At 45.4% G+C, this 25,743-nt stretch overlaps 1 protein-coding gene across 1 annotated transcript in view; it reads right to left on the bottom strand.

The window, feature by feature from the left end:
• Window positions 1-231: 231 nt before the first annotated feature.
• The window catches only part of atp10a (ATPase phospholipid transporting 10A), a gene marked incomplete in the record, with an annotated part of 36,627 nt that continues 11,115 nt past the window's right edge, over window positions 232-25,743 (bottom strand). The window contains 20 exon segments of the mRNA XM_048253098.1: window positions 232-1,050; window positions 1,776-1,963; window positions 4,127-4,231; window positions 4,404-4,484; window positions 5,071-5,271; window positions 6,172-6,297; window positions 7,631-7,707; window positions 11,189-11,594; window positions 12,403-12,587; window positions 12,938-13,064; window positions 13,839-13,942; window positions 18,630-19,227; window positions 20,255-20,449; window positions 21,423-21,640; window positions 21,786-22,038; window positions 22,237-22,367; window positions 22,511-22,642; window positions 22,737-22,843; window positions 24,963-25,048; window positions 25,700-25,743. Of these exon segments, the coding sequence (XP_048109055.1) occupies window positions 252-1,050; window positions 1,776-1,963; window positions 4,127-4,231; window positions 4,404-4,484; window positions 5,071-5,271; window positions 6,172-6,297; window positions 7,631-7,707; window positions 11,189-11,594; window positions 12,403-12,587; window positions 12,938-13,064; window positions 13,839-13,942; window positions 18,630-19,227; window positions 20,255-20,449; window positions 21,423-21,640; window positions 21,786-22,038; window positions 22,237-22,367; window positions 22,511-22,642; window positions 22,737-22,843; window positions 24,963-25,048; window positions 25,700-25,743 (4,163 nt within the window).

Below are 25,743 nucleotides of genomic sequence, written 5' to 3'. Positions count from 1 at the left end.
ACACACACACACACACACACACACACACACAGATACACTCGAGTTGCAGAAGCAGAAGATAAATCTCACAAATTCTCTCCTTATTTGGCTTTAGTTTTTACATCTATAAAATGCATATATAATGTATAGTACCTATTTATAGCTTTTATAAAATAATCCTCCAGAAAAATAGAATAAAAATTTCTTAGAAATAACGTGCAAAACGGAATCTGCATAATGTGTGTGTGTGTGTGTGTGTGGGGGTGAAGGCATCAGAGTAGAGTCGTTTTGAGGGCATGCTCTTTCTCACAGTCAGAGCCCTGGGCACGATGAGCCCCACCCTCTTTGGGGAGGAGTCTGTGCATGGGGCTGGTCTCGCCCTCATAGTCCCGCCTCTGGGCTCCGCCCTGAGCATTGCCAGCTTTGCCCTCATGCTGGGGCACTGGCTGCGGCGCCAGCAGTGGCGTGGAGGTCATCCAGCCAAGCGGCCTAAAGTCCGACGGCAGCTCCACCACTTCGAAGGCGGGGGGGTCCATTGACGATGGCGAAGGCGGCGCCCCCCTGGCCCGTTTGGGCTCTTTGGTGTACGGCAGGGTGTCTGTGTCTGTGGGGGGGACCAGAGGCTCCCCTTTACTGTCTGGGTGGGGCGATGACGCGGAGGGGGAAGGGGAGGAGGGGGGCTGCCCGCTGTCCTGCTGTTGGACGCCACCAGCGCTGGTTGTGTGCTGGTTGACCGTCGGCTTGGAGCTTGGGCAGCGGGTCCACGTCTCCAGGCTGTTAGAGTTTAGAGTGCTATCCGGCGCCTCTGGCTTCTTGGAGGTCGAGGAAGCAGATGATGAAGATGAGGAGGAGGAAGACGAGCTGGGGTGGGGTTGCCGTGACCTCGGCCCGCAACCCCTGGGGAAGGGGAAGAAGGAGGGGCGGGGTCCAAACAGTGAGCCGAACGAACCCACCTTCATCCACTGTAGGCTCAGGAGGTTCCTGCGTGTCTCGGCTGGGAGTTTGTCCAGCTGCCTCCCAACCTGGACAGGGCCGGGGAACAGTGAGCCCTGACAAGCCCTGTAGAAGTATCTGTGGAAACACACACACACACACACACACACACACACACACAAGGTCATGCACTTCAGGAAACATAAACACCACCATTGCTTCGATACACTACACATACACAAGCTCCCAGGAATAAACACACGTAGGCATTGTGTTATCACTGGCTTGTTATGAATCATGGGACTTCAGAGCCTAACCTCTACTGAATGTGAACACACTCTCTGCATAGACTCCCTGTGTGCTACTCCCCGAGTGAGACTGCTCAGAGGATACTGTGGTTATCTGAACGAACACATCACCAGTACAGCACTGTACTGCACTGCACGCACAGGACAAAAAGTTTTCAAACTGTGTTTGCACAGATTCCCCCAGATCTTTTATTGAAAGCACACAAGTATCGGCAGTACAAATTGTATAAAGTGCCTCAGCAAAAATTCTATGGGGGGTAAGGTCTGTATCCCTGCAAATCATAAAGACAAATGAAGAGATTATATAATATAATAATATCTAATGGTGCTTGGGTTATCATATCTGGGTAAGAAAGCAGTGAGACTCATACAGATGGAAGTAAAGTCTGTATCCCTGCATATCACACAAAACAAATGAACAGATTGTATAATCTATAATTTTGTCATGTCATTTGGGCTGGCATATCCGGGAAAGAAAGCACTGAGACTCACACAAAGACAAATAAACAGTTTTTAGACTTGGAGAAGACGCAATGGTGTTTGAGGTTAGCCTACCTGGGCAGCACCGCGGTAAACGGTGTGATGAAGCACAGCAGGTAGAAGAGCGGATCTCCCAGCAGCCTCTGCATGGTCCAGTAGGGGTTGGAGGGGGTGTAGCAGGTGGGGCAGGAGGCGTTGTAGCACAGGGCCACCGTGAAGAAGAGCGCCACGCTGAACGCGATGGAGGCCCAGTTCATCCACGTCTGAGGGCCACAGAAGGGAACAGAAAGAGAAAGGAGAGAATGGAGATTGTTACTTTCAGCAATGCCAACTTCCGTGTGAATCAGGGAAGACACGAGAAGTTAACTAGTGGGGTCCGCCATGGTGATGACTAATGCTGGGCGTAAAAAAAATAATTGTGCGTCTGAAATCGGAAATATTTGAAGCCACTTGGTTTCTTTTTGACAAATATTTATTGATTTGTCCTCTTCATAAGCCTGGCCCATCCCTGAATTCCAGCACAGTACCCGAGAACTTTAAACCCTGCTAATGACCCAATCTGAAATCTCACATGAACATCACTTCTACGATGTGATGGGTTCTATGTATTCCAAGGCATATCTAGGAGTTCAGTGCCAAAGTGTTTCGGGCAAAGTTTGTAGACTTGGCTGGCGTAAAGAACAGATGACTGATTTACTGAGCTGAGGTATGCGTGAGAGGAGCACACCCATCTGCTGATGCGAGGGACCTGGCCAACACCTATCCAAAACATCTCCAACAATCTGGCCGGCGCACACCCATCCTGTGAAGAGGGTTGTGGGGGTGTTGGAGGCGGGGAGGTGTGGGGGGGTGAGCGGACTGACCAGTAGCAGTTCACCTCAGATGGCCTTAGGTGAGACTCAGCTTCCCATACAATAGGTGTATGAGCTACAATAAACTACCTCATGCATCCCACGCACACAAACTATGAGAGTAGAGCAGGAACATCCAAGAAACAAACTTCTGTTCAAAAGCATTGAAACAGAGACTTTCTAATGAGGAGACACAGCAATCCTCCATAGAAATGCATGGGGTTAGTTTGTAAAACCAATATGACCGTTGTCTACACATATCCCACCCCTTCCTCGGCAAAACGTCGAACTGTGAATACATTGAGCCAATCATATGGTGTGTTGTGAAGACATCGTGCCAATCATGTGTTGTGAACTCGCCGCTGGAGCAAGATTGGTGTCGTGAAGCCTTGCGCACGTGCATTTCTGCTATTTCCCATGCCAGCCCCAGCCAGCACAGCTTTGGGTGAGTTAATTAGTAAATAAGTAAGTGTAATAAACTATGTTTATTTTTGGGCTTTTCTAGCACTTACTGATTGGACCGTGAACATGACCAAAAATGAGAGAATGAAAGAGAAAGAGAAAGAGAAAGAGAAAGAGGAGAGAAAGAGGAGAGAAAGAGAAAGAGGAGAGAAAGAGGAGAGAAAGAGGAGAGAAAGAGGAGAGAGAGATGGGGGTAGTGAGTCCTAGAAATGACTTCTGGCCAGAATCAAACTTGTGGGCACTGGGCCCGTATGTAGTATGGGACAATGATGCTGCTGCCCCCAGGGACTCATGCTCTTAGTGTGGGCACACCAGCCCTCTCCCTACAGGAGAGCCGCAATGGCCAGGAGGCAGCCAGGCTGGCGTAAAGGACATTTTTTTCCATGTGCAAAATCTGACAGGCGGAAATTTACAGGCTGGCCGTAATGGAAAGAGCTCTAATCCAATCAGGCCTCGTAAATCTCTGCCGCCACTGCCTCGTAACTGGGACCATCTGAGCAGGTTGCGGGGAACCGTACACATGCTTACCTGCAAAAGACACGCATCTCTCTCTGTGTGTACGAAGGGAAGTAAAGCCAGTAGTTATTCCACGGCCACACCGTCCGTGTCGTGCCGACCTAGTGAAATACCACTGTGGGAGAGCCAGGGTGGTGTAGCGTGCGGTGGTGGCAGTGCTAAGCAGAGCCACAGCTGATAGATATATCACCTCCAATCCGGCTGAAGTCCTCTGCTTCAATCTAATCAGCCAGGCTCTATGCATAAATATCCACAGGCTTGTCACACTCTCCCACATGTCAGGCCCAGAGCCAGGAGTCCAATCAGATTCCTGAGCAGCATTACTATGAGTGGGACACCAGGATGGACACCTGACCTCTACCTTAGTCATACCAATCCCATAGGATGACTGCAGGTGTTGGGATATCAGTGTGGTCTAACTCATGAAGGCTGCATTAAACCAGAGGAGATCCAACACTAATTCTAGGTACAGTATATTGTGAGGTATTGTTAGCATCAGCTAAGCTAAATGGATCCTCCTCAACATGTCCGCTTGTGTAAATATCTTCACTGTTTAGAAGAATAAACTAGTATTCACATCCCAGAGAACAGCCTTACCCATGTCTTTGTCTCAATGCCCAGATGGAGAAGGATGGTAAACAAAGCCAGTGTGATTATGGGGGTTCCCCACGTGAACAGGTCCACATTCGAGTCAGCATACGCCTAGGAAAGCAGAGGGAGAGGTTAAATGGTATATACTTAGAAGTATATACTTAGTATACTATATTATACTATATACAGTATATACACTTATTTTTTAATGTATTTAACACTACTTATCATTTACAATATAGTACCTGGGGGCATTTTAAGTAAGAAAGATGGTAAAACTCACAAAATAAGGAATGAAGAAACAGACAAGGCTTTGATAAAAGGCATCAATCATATTCATCCAGAACATGTATGGCTTATATTCCTGTCAAAAGAGAGAGAACACATGGTCATGTAGTTTATATTCAGATAGAGTCAACCATCATCTGCTTCAGTGGAGGATACTGACATGCCCTTTTAATTGAGCTGTATAAGGTTATGGCTTGTGACGAACCTATGGCAAGGGCATTCTGCTTTAATGACTCACTGTTGGCCAATTCTAACACCACAACAGTGATAGATGGCTGTAATAGAATATAATCCTCTGACGATTTAAAAAGCTTTTTCCCAATGCTGCTACCTCTAGCATCGCAAGTCCAGAGAGATCAACTGATTATATTCCACACAAAATTATAGAAGTTGCCATGCTCCATCCTTCTTTCACTGTCTCCCTTGCTACCCCCAACACACACACACACACACACACACACACACACACACACACACACACACACACACACACACACACAATTAAACACACCCACACACATACGCAATCAAACACACCAGTGCACACACCCACACATATACACCCACGCACACACAGATGCATACACACACCCACCCACAGAATGACATTAGCAGTGGGACTGACACAATTCAAGTGAAATAAGTGGTAATTGCTGTGGCACCTCCGAGTTCTGGCCGCTCATATAGAGCTGAGGTAGTTCCTGGAGGGTCTCCGCGGACACGTCTTTGTCCAGCGTGCCGGTGATGAGCTGCGGGAAGGCCGAGAACATCAGGTTGAAGAAGATCAAATACCACTGATCGATCATGGCCGACCCGGAGAATCCACAGTAGAACTGGTACCAGAAGATGAGCGCCACGAACATCTGCAGGAGGCCAGGAGAGAAGGATGGAGGGGGGGGGGGGGGGGCAAGTGAGTGATGGAGAGAATATGACAGAAAGAGAGAAAGAAGGGGCACAAGGAGAAAAATGGATTAAATGAATGAAAGGATAAACAGAGTTGGTTAGGAGGCCTCTGTGAATACACTGGGGGCCTGCAGCTGTGGTGTCATTAGAGGCGATGGATCTTCATTACCCGTGGGACTCTCTCTGGACCACACAAGAATAGATCTTCATTAAGAACTGAGCAGGTTCACAGAGAATGGGCCACTTAGGCATTCCCACAAAGAAAACGGCTGACATCACAAAAAAACAAAACAAACACAAAACACTCAACCTGGATAAACAATGCAGGGTTTTCTACCAAGTAAAATGCAGCTGAAATGATTTTCTCTGCAGAAATGGCTGATGCTGCAAACGGTAACCACCCATGCAAATGTGACTATACATTTTTTCGTGTAGGTGAACACGTCCATATGGTACGCTTCAACAGAAAAGGCTGACAATGGGGAAAAAATGAAAACATGAGGGGCGTATGCCACCCATGATGCTCTACTGACATGAACACATACTGTATACGGTGTCGCCTTGCACAAAAATGCTGATTTCACCGAATACGGTGGAAGCCCCCCACACTCTGCATATGTTGTATATACTGAGGAACAGCACATGCTTCTATTTGTCACAGTCTAGACAGACAGATATATATATATATATATAGATAGATAGATAGATAGATAGATAGATAGATATAGTAAAATAAGCCCATAGGGAAATTCAAATTTCCAGCAGCTCTTGAGGTCTTAGATGAAAATATCAAAACACAGTACAGTGTAAAAATATATTTGCATATCTGTGCTTTCTGTGGTGTAACACTGAAAACTCACCGCGTTCTTGTAGAAGAAATAGAGGATCATGTTGGCCAGCCGGGAGTAGCACCAGTGACCGTGAACTAGCAGCAGCTTCTGCAGGTACTGGAAGCGGGGCATGGCAAAGTCACTGGCCATTACTGCCTGCAGGGGAGGGGCGGGGCAGGGTGGGGTGCAGAAGGGAGGGGAGGAAAGAGTGTGAAAAAAGGACAAAAGGGACCTTCGTCCAAACTTTGCCCAAAAAGCTTGCCTCAGCACTTTCATCTGAGTCCATCATAAAACAGGGCCTCCGAAACACTTAGCGTACATTAAAGAATTATGAAGAATTCCACTCCAGGCTGCTCAAAACGCCTCTCCATCATGCAAACGGTTTTACGAGGCTTTGCCCCTCCCCAAGTCCACACAAACAAACACACACACACACACACACACACACACACACACACACACCTTTAAGCGCTTCAGCTTGCCTGTGATTTATTAGCCACATTTTGACTGGCACCTTCAGCCCCCTAAACAACCCAGCACCCGTCACTCATCCATCACCATGCGTACTAGCAGCCGTGTCGGACATACAGCAGTATAATGATGAGTGGTCGAGCTGTGCTGCTGTGGCGGCTTCCAAACTGCCGTGTGGGGAATAGGCCAACGACACCAGCGGACCGTTAATCCCGAGACCAGAGGCCGCGATGTGTCCGCAGCAGCCGTGGTGTAGGGGAGGGTAGAAGCGGGTAAACGAAGCATCTCAGCACACGCAGGACTCCCAAAGAGGGTCTGGGGTCTCGTTAAATGCACATTTTTTAATGAACGCTAATTAATCTGCGGACCCCGGCATTTTTAAAGAGAGATGGACAGTGGAGCATATACTGCCGACACCAGCTGTTGCCCAGTGCTCCAGAGAAACTGCCCACGCAGGTTAATTGGCGCGTTCAATCAATAATATGCTGGGGTCACCTTTCTGAGGGGCTACAGGGATGGCCATATGAGAGGAGCGTGCCAGGTGGGCCAGTCTGGCAGGACATCCAAGCAGGCCAAATCTGGCCAGTGCCCGGTCCGTGCCCACTGCTGTGAGACAGTACTGGGTGCTCAGAGGGCAGAGGGGGCATGCTGGCAGATGCCAACTCAAATCACTAGTGCCTCCTCAGACCCTTGCCACCCAGAGGCTCTTCACTCATGGTAAAACCAACACTGGAGACCTTTACCTTTAACCTTTACCCTTAACCCATGCAGTCGACCCCTTTAGTGCTTTCTCTCCACACTGTGGTCACTGCCTGCCTGCCCCCCCCCCCCCCCTTTAGAGCCCATTCTTCTCACCCTCACCCCCTAAGCACTCTCTCCTTGTATTCTAGCTGACTTGGTCTGGTGTGTTAGAGTCCTTCTCCCCCTCTTGAGTTGTTCATCAGCGTCCATCTCCTCTCTGCCCAGTCCTCCCCGGTCCATGCGTTAAAAGCGCAGTGGAGGTGTGCTTTCTCCTTACCTGCATTCCCTCCTGTCCAGAGATGCCCACGCCGACGTCAGCAACCTGGATCATGCTGACATCATTGGCTCCATCACCTAGGATTAATGTTCCAATAGAGAGGGGATGGGATGGGAGGAGAGGAGGGAGAGAGGGTATAGGAAATGAGAAAAAAGGTGAGAGATTTATGCCCACTGCGCTCCACAAAGACGCTCAGCCTGGCTCAGCAGTCGCAGCAGCGTGAAAATAAACAAATCACACCCAAGTGTAGAATTAAACATGCACACATCCCTGCACAAAGATTGTGTGTGTGTGTGTGTGTGGGGGGGGTGTGAGAGAGATCACATCACTACATAAATGTCACCACTATAGAAATCAGCCCCATCCATAAGGGAGGGAGTAATAATAATAATAATAATAATAATAATAATAATAATAATAATAATAATCTTTATTTGTATAGCACCTTTCATACACAAAATGCCGCTCAAAGTGCTTTACATTTGGAGCATGTAACACAATAATAGAGAAGAGTCAGTGAGAAAGAGTCCCCACATGAATACTGTGTGCAGTAGACCTGAGAAAGTCATGGGAGTGTTAATATTATGTGTCTGTGTGCAGGAAAGAATGTGTGCGTGTGTGTGTGTGTGTGTGTGTGCGCGCGCGCATGTCTCGGGAGTTGGAGAGGTGAAGATAGCATGGATGCATTCCTGAACTTGATAGCTTGGGAAACAGAAATGGGCTCCACTTCACTGCCAGATATCAGGCAGCAGGGGGTGGGGGAGACAGAGCGAGATAGATATTGTTTTTTTTACTCTTTAAACCCCTTTATGAAAGGACTATATGGATCAAAAAAAACCTTAAAAAGCAACCATGTAGCACCCCTAACTACACCAATACAATGAGAGAGAGAGAGAGAGAGAGAGTGTGTGTTATCGATTACACTCCTATTTCAGCAGGACAGCAGATGTGAGCATTTTAGGCAGATTCTGAAAAGCTGGGAGTCCGGATATGCTCACAAACAGGTGCAGTTCCAATGGGCACCAAAGGGAGGGTGTGGGAGTCAGTGCATGTGTATAGGTGTGTGTGTGGGATTGTGGGATATGGTAAGTGAACATGTGTATTGCGTGCAAAACAGTAAACACGTTGTTCGAGGACAATTTCAAAGTTCTACAGCCTGAGACACTTAACTGTTTTTGCAAGCAAACCGGCTGGTGGAGATTTACAGAGATGATGATTACTGATTTTTCCAATGCAACTGTTGTCATTCCGTGCTTGCTTAAAAGAGTGTATTTCACAAATTAAAACAGTGCAAGACCTGACAATGATGCTGATAACCGAGAACAGCTGCATCACTGAGTTTCGGGGAGGCTTGCACTGTTTTCATGCTTTTTCTTACCATCCCAGAGACAGTGGGCTCTGCAGAGCATTCTTTTTCTAAATTGAAACTGATGAAGCTACCTGAGGAGCTCAATAGGACAGTCGTCTCTGGACTTGCCATTCGATTGGTCAGAAAATGTCGGAAAATACAGCTAGCCTATGACTTAAGTCAGCATTTTTTTATGTATTTGGGCCTAGGCCTATGTGTGTGCAGTCATAGCAGTGTTCAGTTCAGTTACAGTGTGTTGTGGTGTGCCGTCTTCAGTGTTTTTTCATGCGTTATGGTGCGCCGTCACCAATTTGCTGTGGTGCGCGTGGCTACTCCCGATTTTGTCAAATCATCTAATCTCTGTATATGTGTGCTGCAATATAGGCAGTATCCCATCCTGTCCTTTTTATGGTACTTGTGGACATTGAATCATGACGTGCTGTAGTAGGGTGCCATCTTGATAATCCTGCATAAGGGCCCAGTGTTACGCCGGCTCGTTATGCCACTGTATGTAAGGGTGTGTTTCAGGAGAGTGGGTTGATGAAAAATGTGTGTGAGTGCTGTTGACTCCAGGTCTGAGGAGGAAGTGGCGTGACGAAGTGTAGAACACACACACACTTAGGGAAGCGACATCAGCTCATCATCAAGAGTAATTAGAGGAGGATGTGGAAGTTTGATATTTCTGACTCGAGCATCCGGAGGCACTCACATGATGACTCGTGCCAAAACCCAGAGCTGCTCAGGACTTGTAATTAATCAGGCCTGAGTATATGCCCTGCATATTCCCTCTCTCTATGTGTGCCGCTGCCTCCACAGACCATAAATTATAAATATGGCTCAAATATGCCCCTGTTCCATGAATCACTGTTGTTGAACGCGCAGACGGATTCCGATTTTTTGATTACGTCTGAGTTTGTGACCGGAGGCTTTTAAAAGCAGCAGCAGCAGCAGCTCTGGGACTATGCAGGTGCTTTTGTCAAGGAGTAAATAAATAAATAAATAAATAAATACATAATAATAAAGAACAAAACAAAAGCAAATGTAGCCCTTCGCTGTGGCAGCAGGATATTGAAAGACCTTGTTTTACATCTCGCTCATTCCTCAACTTCCAAAAGTTCACTGGTGTCCCAGAATAACCCTTCCAAGTGCACATTTGTGTGTCAGTATGGACGGGAGTGAATGAGCATAAGAGAGAGAGAGTGTGTGTGTGTTAAAGAATGAGTGAGAAAGTAAGACTGTGTGTGTGTGTCTGTGTGTTGTGTGTGCGCGTCTGAGTGTGTGTGTCAGAGACGTTGAAGCTGTTCTGTGAAGGAAGCCATCTGGGTAATTAACTGGAGTGCAGTGTGAGCTTGTTACGAGGTGACGAGCAGGAGCAGAGAGACGTACCGTCACAAGCACGCGCCTGCAACACCACTAAAATATTTACAGAGACACAGATTCTGCAATCAATCTTCAACATCCACTCAGATGAAGAGTGTGTGTGTCTGTGTGTGTGTGTGTGTGTGTGTGTGTGTGTGTGTGTGTGTGTGTGTGTGTGTGTGTGTGTGTGTGTGTGAGTGAGTGAGTGAGTGAGTACATAGTGGATTATTTCAAACTGACATCTTGTGTGTGTGTGTGGTATGATAAGAAGTTGAAACTGTGTGTGTGTGTGCGCGCATCTTGTATTTTGTTTCTAGTTCCTTAAATCTGCCCAAAGATATCCAGTTATCTCACAGACACATGATCTATTTAGGGCTAGTTTTCCATTACCACTGTCTTTGTGGAAAGAGGGGAGCAGAGGGGAAAAAAGTCAAACTCTCTCAAATGGAAGTAAAAATGGAAAAGTCAAGTATCATGAGTAAAAATAATGTGAGACAGGACAAAAAAAACAGACCAATTGACTAACATAAAGCCCATGCGTAAGGCAATGTGACAAGCCTATAAACGTGACATGTCATCCCACAAAATATGCCTATATAGTTCTGCTAGGGCTTCCTGCTACAATTAAATATGCAATAGATGTCACTGTAACAAAGAAAGACTATGAGCTGTAAACCTGCAACGGCTCTCAGATGAAACATCTGTTTTATCATGCACATAATATTTTTTTATTGTTTTCGGATGCTTTGCCCACTGAAGCATCTAAGCAGGAGATGTTTAAAAGAGAGAGATGAGGTGTGGTGGGGTGAGGCAGGGTGAGTGAGGTAGTGAAAGGGGGGGTTGGGCCTTACCGATGGCCATGGTCATGACCTTGAGCTTGTTGCGCACCAGCTTGACCACCATGCTCTTCTGCAGCGGCGTGGAGCGGCAGCACAGGACCGAGCGGCAGCTGCGCGCCACCGCCAGGAACTTGTCCTCCAGGCTGCGGTCCAGCGCGTAGGCCAGCGTCCGCCCGTCGATCACCAGGCCCAGCCGGTGTACCAGGAACGGCCCCGACGAAGCCGCCGAGGACGAGGTCGAGGACGACGACTTGGCAGGGGAGCAGGAGAACGGGGACAGGTGGAAGGCGCTGAACTGCTGCTGCTGCTGCTGCTGCTGCTGCTTGGTGGCACTCGGGTGGGCGGGGGGCGAGGAGCCGCACAGGAACTTGGACTGGATGTAGTGCAGGCTTTCCTCCAGCAGCACGGCACAGGCCTCCTGTGAGGGACAGGGGTGGGGGTGGGGGTGGGGGGGGGGGGGGGCAGAGGTCAGGGAGGGGGGGCAGAGGCCAGAGATCACAGAAATCTGCCACACAGCGAGAGCTGACAAACAACATCTGGCAAGCGGATAAACCAGCCATGCCAAAACAAGCTCTGGTACACAGTGACTGCAGTGAAATGATGCAGTAGTCAGCTCCAATCTGATAGCATCCCATATGAGAACACATACTTTGTACATAGTGTGAGAACTAAGGGGAGATATGATGGGAGATGGTTCATACAACCCATACACTGGGGAGGAAGTCGGGAGACGTGCAGGAGAGTGCAGATTCTTAAATGAAAATTGGGGATTTAGAAGCCTCCATGTATGGGATGATAACCCAGAGACTGACATGCAGCATTTTCAGTTAAAACAAACAAACAAACGAAAACAGTAATTCCACCTTGAAGTAACAATACCAGCAAAAATGTCCCAACTCACATTCTGATGTTTGTTGCTGGGGCATCTACTGAAAGACCCCCGCCCCCCTCAAGTGTGGCAAAAGAAAGAAGGGCAGGAGAACTACTCAGAGCTTCACACAAAGAACACTCAGAAACACTCACACTGTGGTGAAATATCTAAAGCATACAGCTCTACGATACCTCCACTACACCATCAAAGGGCTGCCGTGCGTGCCTGGGAAATCTCAACGGGCACAAAACCCTGTGGTACATACAACCACAGCACCATCAAAAAGCTGTTGTAGTGCTCTGGATAAGCACGCAGCTCTGGAATGGTGGCGTGTTAGAGAAGAAATTCTTCTCACCTGGGAGTCTGCGTTGAGGGTGATTATCTCCTCCTCGGGGTCCAGCAGCTTGCAGGCGTAAGCGATGTTGATGGCCGTCTCCTGCTTGTCTCCCGTCAGTACCCAGATCTGCAGGCCAGCCTTCCTCAGGGCGTCGATGGTCTCCGGGACGCCATCCTGCAGCCGGTCCTCAATGCCCGTCGCTCCTGCAGGGGGGGGTGAATGTCATTCAACTGCATTAATTAAAAAGATCCAAACTACATGCATTATATTGCCCACAGTGTCCCAAAAATGTGTCCAATAAAGGGAATTGTCACTGCATCAGCTAATGCTCAACAAATAATTTCTTGCTCTTACATTAGCAGTGATAAGGTGGTGGGGTTGGGCCAATTCGCTAGCATGAATTCTCAGGAAAATGGAAATAATTTTTTTTTTAAATGTACTGAATGAGATGTACTTGGACATTGTTTCATGAAGCCTGAAATGGTAGGTGTGGAATGTGGCCTTGTGCTGTACCCATCCCTGAAAAGCGTGTTGAGGAGCATTTCAGTCTCACCTAAGAGGTGCAGGTTGGTCTCCAGTCTGAGGGCCGACTGGAACAGCAGCTGCTCCCTGCCCTGGATGGCCGTCTCAGCCTCTAGGTGGCACCGCAGCCATCGGGCATACTCCTCCTTACTCATAACCTGCCCCCACACACACACACACACACACACACAGTTATTTCAAGGTCTCTAGGTAGATTAGAGTGTTGTTGGTAGGGATTGGTTGATCAGATTCTCAGACCTGGTCATACAAGTATACTTCCACATTCTATAACTGGCACACCTTCTAGAGATTGCATGTGGCCATGATGAATTATCAATTAACATTCTGTAATACTGCATAATGATTTTATTTGAAAACTCAAAAAGATACTTGATGCTTCAAAGTAAAAAAAAAAAAGAAAAACATTCTCAAAGCCATTTGCCATCGAATGGAGAAAAACAGCAACAACTGGTGCATGGGAACATGCGAAACCTCAAGAAAAAGTGTCTTGGTCACATCATATGGAGGCCGACTGCATATGCAAGAAAAAAAACAACACGGACATAATTAATTTGGAGGAGAGTGAGAGCATAAATTAGCAGCCAGGGAAAGCATGGCAGCTTGGAGCTGAGTCACTGGAAATGGCACTTAGGGCTCCGTGGGCTCATCTGCACTGCGTGCTGCTTGGAGCAGGAGGAACGCCACACACATCTATCCATCCATCCCAGCCCTGCTAGAACAGGAGGTGGGTTTTTTTTCCATACGTGCTACAGCTTAGTCATATCTATCACAGGCGAGAGAGAGAGAGAGAGAGAGAGAGAGAGAGAGAGAGAGAGAGAGAGAGAGAGAGAGAGAGAGAGAGAGAGAGAGAGAGTGTTTGTGTGTGTGTGTAGAGATGTAGGCTGGGGAGGCGATGGGTTTTGTGTGGGTACCTTTTTGGCGATGCAGAGGGTTCGTAGCCCATCAGCGGCGTAGAGGTTTAGATAGTTCTGGGTCTTGTGCAAGATTTTCCTCTGCCGCTTTCCTTTGGGGTTGTCTGATTATTTCGTTTCAAAAAGAGAGACGAACATTTCATTCAGATTTTAACATTTGATGAAACTGCATGAAATCGTAAAACACAACAACATGTGAGTGCAAAAACGGAAGTGCTCTCTGAATTCACTGTGGGTGTAGTTCACAGTTCTAAGCCCCTCTCTGAGTCTTCAGGCTAAATCCAGCTGCCTCTACCAGATCCTTCTAATGCACTCTCAAAGGCCTGCATTAATTGACGGGTGAGCCGAGAGCTGGCTCTTGCAGGAAGACATTTCGATGCCTTCTGTCTTTTCAGCCTTTCCTTTTTCGCTGGCACGTCAGAGGGAACAAACAGTTTGAGATGATTCGTTCCCAACGTGGCTCGGTGTTGGCCAAGTCACACTCGCACAGAGCCAAGCCTCATTTTCACTCCATGATTCATTCGTCTCGCTCCTTCCATCAACAACTGCCCAATAGGATTTTTTTCTTCATTTTTTTCTTCATTTTACTTTAAAAAAAAAAAAAAAAAAAAAAAAAAAAAAAAAACAACTCAAGGACATTTCCCGGCTTCACATTCAAATATTCAATTCAAGTGACCCAAGAAATTGCACTGATTTTCTTGACTAGGCCTCCCCCCACCACAGCACTCTTTGTTACGAGAGTCGAGAGGGCAATGGGAGGGACGCACTGTTTTTTTATGCCGACCTGGTTATGGCGTTGTTGTATTCAAGGTTTAATAACGTCCCTAGAGTCCAAGTAAGTGATTGGTTATAATAAATCTTTCATCTGCTTGACAGTACTGGAGGAAAAAAATGGAAATATACTGCCATTCTTCCAGGAATGAATTCACACAATCAAAATTAGAAGGATAATTTCTAATAGATTTGAACACAAGTAACCTTGACATGATTTTAAATCCTACTAACACTGCAGTGAAATAAAATTATCAGTCATAAATAACGATACTAAGCCCATACTTTTGCTAGTAAGCACATAAAATTACTATTTCTAGAAATAATCTCATCTCTTTCTGATTTACAGTAAGGTTCTCACCAACTTGTGTTGGTGATATATAATCAGTAAGATATTTTATCTTCTATCTATTGACAAACATTTCAACACAGATGTGTCGGTCAAAATAATCCATTATTCACCAATTCATTTAAGCGTATTATTGACATTTCCATCGTCTAAAGTGGTATAGCTTACAGTATTGACATGCAGCTTTAAGTTTAAGTATACAAGTCTCCACCTCTGTATGCCTGGTTGAACAAGAGACTGAAACAGCTCTCAAGCCTCAAAGTCATGTTTGTTTTACCTACTCCTGGAGGCCTGGTGCTGCCCCAGGTTACATAATGACAATGTCTGCTGGTTATGTCCATCAAAGGACGGAGCAGAGGGGTTCATAGCTCTGGCATGACCAGACCCTTCCACACCGGCTCTCCTTCCTTTGGATGCATACGTAGAGCTGAGCGTGAATGGAGCCACTGTGTGCTAGTCAGGGAAGCTAGCGTGCTAATTGGCCAGCCACACCCCCTGCGGCATGGAGCGAGGCAAGGCAAACGCTGGCCAGTGTGTGTGATGGTGGCGCCTGGTGTATGGGGAGTGTGTATGAGGCAGTGCCAGAGACTGTCGTGTGTCACACACACACACACACTCCACACAGAGAAAGTTAGGGACAAAGTGTCTCTTCACAGCTGTGTCAAGTAAAGACCTTGTTCATTTTCTGTGTTTAGCTAAGAAAAATGTAACAAACAAATGTTAACTCAAACACCTTCTAGTTGTAAATCTTATTTAAAAAAACACAGTGATTCTTATAATGACAACCAATACTATTAATCCAGAATTGGATGCCGCTTTCTAAATATGTCGGAGCTTTTTTTGTTTTCACTTGTGTCAAACAGCAATAGCACATGGCATGTGGACGAGTGATGTGTCATTTAAACCCCCCTTCCCTCAACCAGCTCTTAAGAGGCTCTTATTTTAGACCTATCCATGATGCAATTTGGTGAAGCAAACCTTCCAATTTAATTTTGCCTGCTGAGGCAAAGCTTTCACACAATGATTCACCTGACTGTCTGCTAAAAAGCTTTGACATGCCACTTTCTTAGAAAACCACAATGCACATTATCATCAGGGGAGTAGACACTATGGTCAAGATGGAGAAATAAGACCAGGGTTACTGAACTCAAGCAAGTTACTGACATTAAACATACAGTACATGCCATGCCATTTTCTTTAAAACACACACATTTTTGTCTCTAATGGGCTTCCATCTGTGAGCTATTTTAGTTGTCATCATGGTGCTTCAACCACAAAAGAGGACAGTGCCCAGGTTAGCACTCTTGAGACAGTGGGCTAGTGTCTCTATGTACACATGGTTACAGAAAAGTGCCTGTGTAGCTTTTTGCATGCCTAGAATACTAACGAGAGAGACCACCTTCACCATTAGAACAATTTATAACCACCGAGCCCTTCAAAGCACAGGGGAACCAGGAATAATCTACAGTCATTAAACAGGGGTGGGAGAACACAGTGTATCACCTGCCCAGAAAAAAACAAAAAAAAAACAAGACTTGAATCGATCAAGGCAAAATGTCTGCAATAGCCTCACAGGACAATATGCACATTCAAATTTCTCCTGGAGACATTAAAATCATACATTACATTTTTTATTCCCTGCAACCAAGTCATTCTGAAAATCAGAGAGGTTTTGAAAGGTCCTTTACTGTCATCTCTTGGTATCACACAATTTGACATTGTCCACTACATTTAACACCACAAGGTCAATTTGATTGTTTGATGTCTTCCTATAATATGATGTAGAACAAGAGGGCAAAATGATGAAGTTTGAGGTGCAACTGAGCAGAGGGACACTTTAAAGACAGGCCAATGGAATTTGCCACTAAATATACATGTATTTCTAATTCAAAACATTTGCCCATAGAGGTGCAATTCTGGCAAGTCATTTTAAAAGAATAGGGGAAACATGTTCCCCATCCCTGTGCATTCAATGTGTAAAACGGAGAGAGATGCCAAAAATATCTCAGGCAAATGGGTAGCACTGTCTGTTCACTGATCCATCATAATCACTCCACAACTGGGGATGTAGCCTATAAGCACTTTTATGTTTACAAATAAAAACAGCAAAACCGCATCTTTAATAAAAAATGGCCCCTTCTACTACATCTCTCAACCACAGCAGAGCCGAGCGAGTATCTAGCTCTGAAAGAAGTCAACAACAACACCGCAACAAACACCTGGCTTTCTCCCTTTTGTTTTGGGAAAGGACGAAAGTAGGAAATAACACTGTGATTCATGATCATTTCCTGAAATAGGCCTGTAATATGGGAGGGTGGCCATGGACGGAAGAATGCGTCTGATTTACAGGAGCCTCTCAGCATGGCAGGAAAAAGCCACATGCTTCTCGAGCCAGAGCCAGCCGTGAGATTATCATGGTGTCCTAGGAGCGTGTAAGACCAGACACTCATTTCCCTTTCTTAGGCTACAATGTATCCTGTCAACTGTCAACACGCAGACAATGTTCTACTGGGTTAAACAGCATTATAGGCTACATAATATTTCTATCAATATTCGGTATGAGAATTCTTTTTTTGGAATAACTATGTGTAAACTTGTCAATTCTAGGAATTTGTGTGGAACTTATGTTACGAATCAGAAGTTAGACATTACATCAATGTGTTGATGATGAGAGCATTTTTAAGTCTGTGACTCATCTGTTATTTTCAAAGAATGAGGCAACACTCACTGATTAGAATCAGATGGAAAATGACATGCACTTTGCTACAGAATATTCTTGTAAAAGCATCTCCAATCACATTACATCCCATCTCCAGTAAGAAAGTTATTCACTCTCAGGCAGGAGCCAATGAGGAACGAGACGTGAACATGGATTTCCACATCAACTATGAGGTCCAATTACAACATGCAGTATGGCATCCTGTGTTTAGGCCAAAAAAAAAAAAAAAGACGCAATTGGAAGTAATTAATCATAGGTGACTGACTGGCTGCGAGTATCTTTTCCATTCGTTAAAACGAGTGAGCACTGTCCTGGCACTGGACTGTGGATATGGTATCTAATGATTTGTGGCCACTTTGGTTGGAGGCCAGCGACCATCAATCCTTCCCTTCAGCGCAGCCTGCTGGGCTGTCAAGAATCAGATACCACCACAAGTACAAGTCCAGATCGCCTGCCCACTGGTAGCACAGATTAACACTGCCCAGGGTTGCTTCACATTACATGAACAACAACAAGAACCCATTAACACTTGTGTAAAGTCCTCAGCAATGATTCACTATAATGGCACAAATCAGAATGCAAAGCTTGAGGAACTGTGACGACACACTTTGTGCAACAAAGTGTCACCTTGGAAGCAAACAAATGTTGGCTTACCCTACATTATTGCGATGTCTGTATAAACAGCTAATAAAACTCTTGAGTAATTTCTTTAACAGGTTGCATATTTGTTTCAGCTAGCCAAAGTGAAAAACCTTGTTCTTACTCTGTACCTGTACTAGCTGACAAAGTACAAAATGAACAAAGGCTAGCTTTATAAATCTGAATTAATACTTTTATCGGCAGCATGGCAGTGATTCTAGTTCTATATTTCTCCGATTTCAACAGACCATAGGATTTTGTTTTTGACTTTTTTTCTTTTTTCAAAGCAACATAAAGTGCAGCGGATGCTTACCTGTAGGAGGTGGTTTGATGAGGTCCATGATGACTGAATCAGCTCCTTTTGTGTAGACGGTGATCTGGTCGGTAAGCGGATGCTTGACCACCACCGACATGCGCTTGCGCGTTGAGTCAAAGCCCAGCGTATGTAGAAGCTCAAACGTTAGCTTCCCCAAGTGAGGCAGCTCCACCGTCACCTGGTCCGGCAGCCGGCCTACCAGTGAGCACTTGTAGGCCCGAGCCGCATACACCAGCGCCGCCTCGTCCGGCGACTCGGCCTCGTAGCGCAGCTCACCCTCTGCCATTGCCGCTGCCCAGGGCGATCTAGCTCCATCCAGGGATGCCGGGACTGGGCTAAAGGCGTGGTCCAGGGTGCCAGTGGCGTTGGCATTGGTGTTGGCGGCAGTTCGGCGCTCCTCGTCCAGCTTGTTGAGCGTGCTGTCGGCAGAAGGCGAGGACAGGACGCTGGAGCAGCCGCGGTGGGAGGACGAGCGGTTGGTGACCAGGCTGGACAAGCTGCTGCTGTTGGAGCCAGACGTCAGGCGGCTGGGCGTAAATCGCTTGATAAAGTCCTCAATGGTCTTCACAGGGGACTTCAGCTCGAACCTCCGCACCTACACAGGCAAACAATACCAGGATGGATTAAATGGAGCTAAGTGATTAATAGAGGCATACTGAGCATAATTTAATGAATGCACAATAGTACAGAGAATTATTATTTTTTCCTTCATGATGAAACTAGAAGTAACTTATGACAGTATTAACAAATGCCATTAGCCATGTAAACTTTTCCCCACCAAGATGACAAGATGAAATGGCATGTTATGGCAACAGCTCTGTGATAAAAAATTATAAGGCATCACCCCCCTGTCATTCTCTCTGAGACAGTAAGTCCACTGAGGGCTTGGACAGTCGGCATAAATCAAAATCAATCCAATTCTTGGATCCAACGACAAGCGCACAGAAGCCTTTCAGTGAGATGAAGGAACCAATAAAGCATGAACAATAGACAGAAGAGGGCACAGCAGTCAGCTAAGCTTTTTATTTCTATTGGAGATTGCCGTTTGCCTCCAAGCTCTCTTGTTAATTAAAGAGATCAACAGTGGACGTGCGTCATTTGTTCATGGAAGAAAGGGTCTAGCACATGGCTGATGTATACTCTATACAGAAGCTGCGGTTAACATTTTTGCCAGTCCCACTAGCCAGGATGTCAGAGAGTTCGCAGCGTTTTGTGAGAGAGAGTGTCTGTGCCACAGGGTCATTCTGGGGCATTGGCCAGCACAGCTGAACAGGATATCACTAACTCTGGATGGAATGACCACACCCAAAATATTTCTCTATCACTGCAAACACAATGCAGAGCAAGGAGATGACCAAAATAAAAGGACAAACATGGAGTCTGAGATCCAACACAGATACAAAAAAATCTCTCTCTGTTGTTAACACACCACTGCTCATCATAACAGCACAACAACAATGCTAAAAACTCTACTTCCATGGCTAAACAACACAAGGTAAACCAAGCGGCATCTGAATAGGAAATAGTCCACATACACAGACTCTATTCTGTTTTGATTGTTATCTTCAAGCCTGTTCCATGTCTGTTTGTCATAACCGCTTAGGAAGTTGCCATAGGTGTACCTTTTGTCTGGGCTGGTTGGGAGAGGACACGACCACAGTGTTGCAGATGGTGAGAGCGATAAAGAAGTCAATGATGTCTGAGAGGTCGGAAGGGATCTGGCTGAGAGACTGGCTGTGGAAACGCATGACCTCCATTTGGCTGGCGCCGTCATTCACTTTATCCAAGAGCTGCGGGTCTGGGGTGATGTCTTTCTCCTGTGATCAAAGTCAAACAAACAGGAATAATTACAACAGATTAGCTACTTTTTAACGGTCAGAGTAGGGCTGTATTAATTTATTAAACAATTATTATTAAATTGATCACCAACTTTGTTAGTAATCGGATAAAGGTGCTCTAAGCAATGTTACGCGGTTTCTAAGCTAAAACATTTTTGTCACATACAGCAACAAACATCACCTCACCATCCGCTAGCTGCCTGTGCCCTGAATACAGCCAGCCTAGACCATAAAAACATAAACCGATTGTGCCAATCACCGACGAGATGCACGTTTAGGAGAGTTTCAATTGCACGGGAGGGAGGGGGAGAGAGTAGCGATCTAGCTCTCTGTTTTGTTTGAACATCAACAGAAGTGACGTTACCCAGCATCCCTTAGAGCACCTTTAATTGGCTTGGTCGTTTTTTTTTAGGAAAATACCTCAACATTCTCTGATTGTAGCTTGATAAACTTTAATATGTTCTGCTTTACTTACTCTTCTATGACAGTAAACTAAATATGCTTGGGGTTTGGACAAAACAAGGCATTTGAGGTCTTCAACTGATCGATTTTCCCCTAACATTTTGAGACATTTTATCAATAAAGCAACTAATCGATTCATTGAGAAAATAATTGACAGATTAATTGAGCATGAAAATAATCGTTAGTTGCAGCCTTATGTCAGAGGTTTATGAAAGTACATATTAAAATTCTGCACAATACAGAGTGTGATATTGGTAAAGTTGCAAGAGTGGGAAGTATTTTTATTTGAAGTTCTTCATATTCAACACACTCTAAAGCACTATAAAATTAAACAAGTCTTTCATGTGTCGTTAACCAAAAGTTGATATTACTATCAATTAAAGACCATTCATCTTTCTCATGTTCACAGTGTGACTATATGGGGCTGTAATGTGCTGAGATGGACCTCCTAGAAACATGGTGCTTAAGAGTGAGAGTGTTTGGGGCTGACCATGGGGCTGCTGAAGGCGGTGTGCTTGGAGAGGATGCTGGCTCTCTTGGCCTCGGCGCGACTTCCTGTGCGGCGGTGAGATTTGGTACTCTGAGAGCGAAGTACCACTTTGCCACTCTGGTGGCTTGTCACACTGTCACGTCTTGGCAAAGTACCGCCATGGGAAGTGCAATCCTCTTCCTCCGAATCCACCTCCTGATACATGGCCAGCCTTTTTGCTGCAGGACAGGGAGAAACACACATGCATGTCAAAGATTTTAATATCAACTCACGCCAATTGATCTAAAGGACACCCCTGAAATATTTAGTTTAGTCCTAAATGATTCATTAGAGTTTGATAAGGGGGAGGCTGGTGGCTTTTACCATTAGCATCATGGGAGTACTCCACTCCAGCCACAGTGCAACGTCGAAACACCATCTTGTTCTCGGTCAGCGTGCCGGTTTTGTCAGAAAAGATGTACTGCATCTGGCCCAGGTCCTCTGTGATGTTCAAAGCCCTGCACTGCAGGTGAGAATCGGTCTCCTCGTCATACAGATCCATGTCCTGGTGTATGAAGTACACCTGGCAAATTTTGACAATCTCGATAGACACGAAAAGGGAGATTGGGATCAGCACCTGAAACGGAGAGGGTTCAGATGAGAGGTGGCATAAAGCAAGGTGAGGTGTTAGTTGATTCACAGTAATAAACTGTGAAGGCTGGGTAGAGGACATTGAAGGCTAAGGCATGGTTTCCCTGATCCATATGTCCTGGGTCTGCTATAATTCTGTCCTGTTAAGGATATTTATGGGACTACATGGAGCTTTGTGCCTTACCTGGAACACGATAATCATTGTGAGGAACAGATAAATGGCTGACAGCACAGGTGATAAGTCCATTCCATCAGGGCTGGGCACATCAAAAACGGGGCGCTTATCTCCATATTGAAACAGCCAAAGCCCATGACCTGAAACAACAGTCAGGCAAGGTCATTATCAAGTAAACTAGGACGAAGTATCAGAAGAGTTTGTGCCCGAGTGGATCCAAATATAGGCCAATTTTCATTGCCGTTTGGCCCATTTATAATCTGCTCACGAGACCACAACATACCTATGGCAGTGAAGAGGCACATGATGAGCAGGATGATGACACACCAGAACACATCCACGTTCATCTGACGCTCCAGCTTGCTGCGCTTGTAGCGCGGCCCATTGTTATTCAGCATGGCTTTCGTCTCATGACCTGAACACCCATACCGCCAAAAGAAACGCGTCTGTCATATCAGCTCACAGAGGTTAAAGGTTAAGTACAAAAGCAAGATCAGAGGTCAACATACCTGCATAGATGACGATCCCAACAGCCTCCTCTGTGTTACGGACGGTGCAGCCCCTGAGTAGCAGGTTCTCTTTGTAAAGACCATCCCTCCGGCCACTGCGATGGACTCTGTCAGACAAAAAACAAACAAAAAAACCCATTATGAATGAATTACTTGAGCTACACATTTACCGATAGTAAGGGTCACCAGGGAATATAGAATTTAGAAGTTCATTTACTCATTGTTCTCCTCAAATCGCTTACAAAGCATCTGATCACACAGCACAGCGCTGCCCTAAAGGGCAGATTCTGAACCCTTTGAGCAAAAAAAAAACAAAAAAAACACCTTTCTACCAACGATGAGATCCAAGTTAAGAAATAAGATCCCTGTGAATATGCTCAGAGTGTCAAGACAATGATGTGGCTGTGGAAGTTCTTAAATTAAGCTCTTGGATATGGGGGTACTTTAAACAGCAAATCACTGGCTAAGTTCAAAGGGCTTTCTGGGTTAAGCTTGATAAAGAGAGGAAGAATGTCAACTGCAATGTGCTGAATGAACACTGATGGCTCAGCACCCATGATAGGCGAAAAATAACCTTTTAACATCACTCCTAATCTTAGGATTACATCTTTGGTACATTAACAGCTTGCAACTCTTTGCTGAGATTGATGCTTGTGCCTGATCTTGGCGATGCTCAGGCCATTGGGTGGTTTTTATCACCGCGTTCATGACAATAAATAAAATGTTGACCATATTGACCATCAAAAGATTAGGTCAATTCTTCTATAAGGATAAGTGTTGAAGTTTTTGTTAAGCCTGTTTGGTAAGTCTAAAGTTGACATGACTTGTTTTTTACAGTGAGAGGTTGCAGTAACATACATAGTTGTTGTACTTATATTCCAACCCTGCAATATCAATTGGAAAAGGATCATAGTCAGGGGCAGAGCTGTGATCTCTGTGGCTGAAGCAGACAGCATGGGAGGGAGATTACACTTAATGCTGCTGACCTTGACATAAGAAACCTCTTTCCTTTCGACACAAAGGTATCCTTACACACACACACATTTTTCCATCACACAATACACACACACACAGACTGTTCTTCTCTGTCTCTTTTGTACACTCCCTCATCATCTTCTCTACCTCCGACTGGCTCGTGGCCACGCGCTGCCGTATCTCAGCAACCAGACAGTGGCGGGAGGCCGTTAGCATCTGCTCTCTTTCAGAGTGGGGGGAATAAATGTCATAATAATTGGAGATCCCGTCAGCTGACACTGTGCCCCCTCCACCCTGCACCATTAATGCAGGACCTCGGCCCTCTCTCTCTCTCTCTCTCTCTCTCTTTATCTCACATGGGAGACCTTCTTTCTATCAGCTCAGAGGAGTTGCTGTAACATCCTCAACAAGCACAGGACTTGTGGTCATTCTGTATTTGGACAAAGGGAGAGAAGACCGGACATACAAAATAGAAACAGACAGCCGATGTTTATAATGTGATCCAGATTTTAAAACATCTGTGTATCTGTTTTCAGATAGAACACTACTGAAGGAACAGAAATGTCAGATACCCCCAAAAAACACAGTATGTTAAATTTAAACAATCAGCTGGAAACATTCTTGTATCGTTATCATAGTTTACTCCTATGTGCACTTTCAGCTTAACTTCTGTCTTTTTGTTTGTCTGAGCACTCAGCATATGAGCCCAGTCATCCCAGTCTGGATAAACATGCATTCATCAAAAACCATCATCTCAGCACACTGTACGTTCGATGGGAGACAGAGCACTTCAAAGTGATTAAAACAAGATGGGTTACTTTGTTAAATGCTCCGGCAACAGCTTGGCAGGGCAATTAGACATTCTAATAGGGTTGAAAAGTCATCTGAATAATGCTAGTGTAAGAGAAATGCAAAGTGCCACTGCGAAGAACTTTATTAATCTCCGGTTTGTGGGTCACAAATACCCATTCATCCGCTAACTTGCGTTTTACTCCCTAATGAGGTTTTAACCACTTTTGGCGCTGCAGAGAGAAGCAATCGGACCATATTAGCAAGGATGATTTATGATAGGGGAAATAGCATTATTTACATGCTGCAAAAGTACATTTCCCGGGGAGCTCTTGCATTCGAGTGCACATGGAGGTTAAATGTTGCCTTTATCCTGACTAAGTGATCTCACTGGGTAAAAAAGCAAAGGGTAAAGAATTTGTTTAATGGTGGAACAGTTTAATGATTTAATGGTGGACTTACATGTAACCCCGAAATCGGTTAAGGTCGTTGTTGGGCTTCTCACATTCAATAATGCTGTTGTATTTGAACGGATCAAACTCGCAATCCTGCAAGAGAATACACATTTATGCATCCTGGTATACATTTATAGAGACAATACTTGCTTCAAAACATTAATGATAAAAATGATCTAACTCTCTAAATAAAACAGTCTTGAAGAAAAGTCTGTGAAACTCTGGTATAACTTCAATATGCATGACTTCAACACTCGTTCACTGGAATGTATGTTGACAGCTTGATGCTTCATAATGAAGGACTACAGGGACCTGGGACTCCACAGTGGAAGTCACAGTTTGGTGATTTGTCTGGAATTTGACCTCACTAACCAGACAAAGACACACCAGCTGATTATACCATTACAGACACAAACCCTCAGTCATCACTGCCTGACCAACTGTGACATTCACAGAGGTCGTTCATGTAGATAAACCCCACTTCAAATGAAAACGCATACTCAGTTAGCACGATTACCTTATTTATGGTCTAGTACACATTTAGTCCAGTTAGTGACCATTATCAGTGTGAAATGATGTTACAAGTCTAGCTTAAACACAGGGCTCATTTGCAATGATGCACTATGATCTCTTGAGACCACAGCTGTATCTAAAGTAAGTTTAGATTTTTAAAAGTAAGTTGTCAGCAAAGGTATCATTATGCAGGGTAATACAAGGTCGGGCCCTGGGACATCCCAATCTCACCAGGTCAATGAAGCTTCGGATGACCTGCCGCTGCTTTAGGTTGG

Source organism: Alosa alosa, chromosome 9, assembly GCF_017589495.1.
Source record: "Alosa alosa isolate M-15738 ecotype Scorff River chromosome 9, AALO_Geno_1.1, whole genome shotgun sequence".
NCBI lineage: Eukaryota > Metazoa > Chordata > Actinopteri > Clupeiformes > Clupeidae > Alosa > Alosa alosa.
This window is presented reverse-complemented; position numbering and strand designations above follow the sequence as displayed.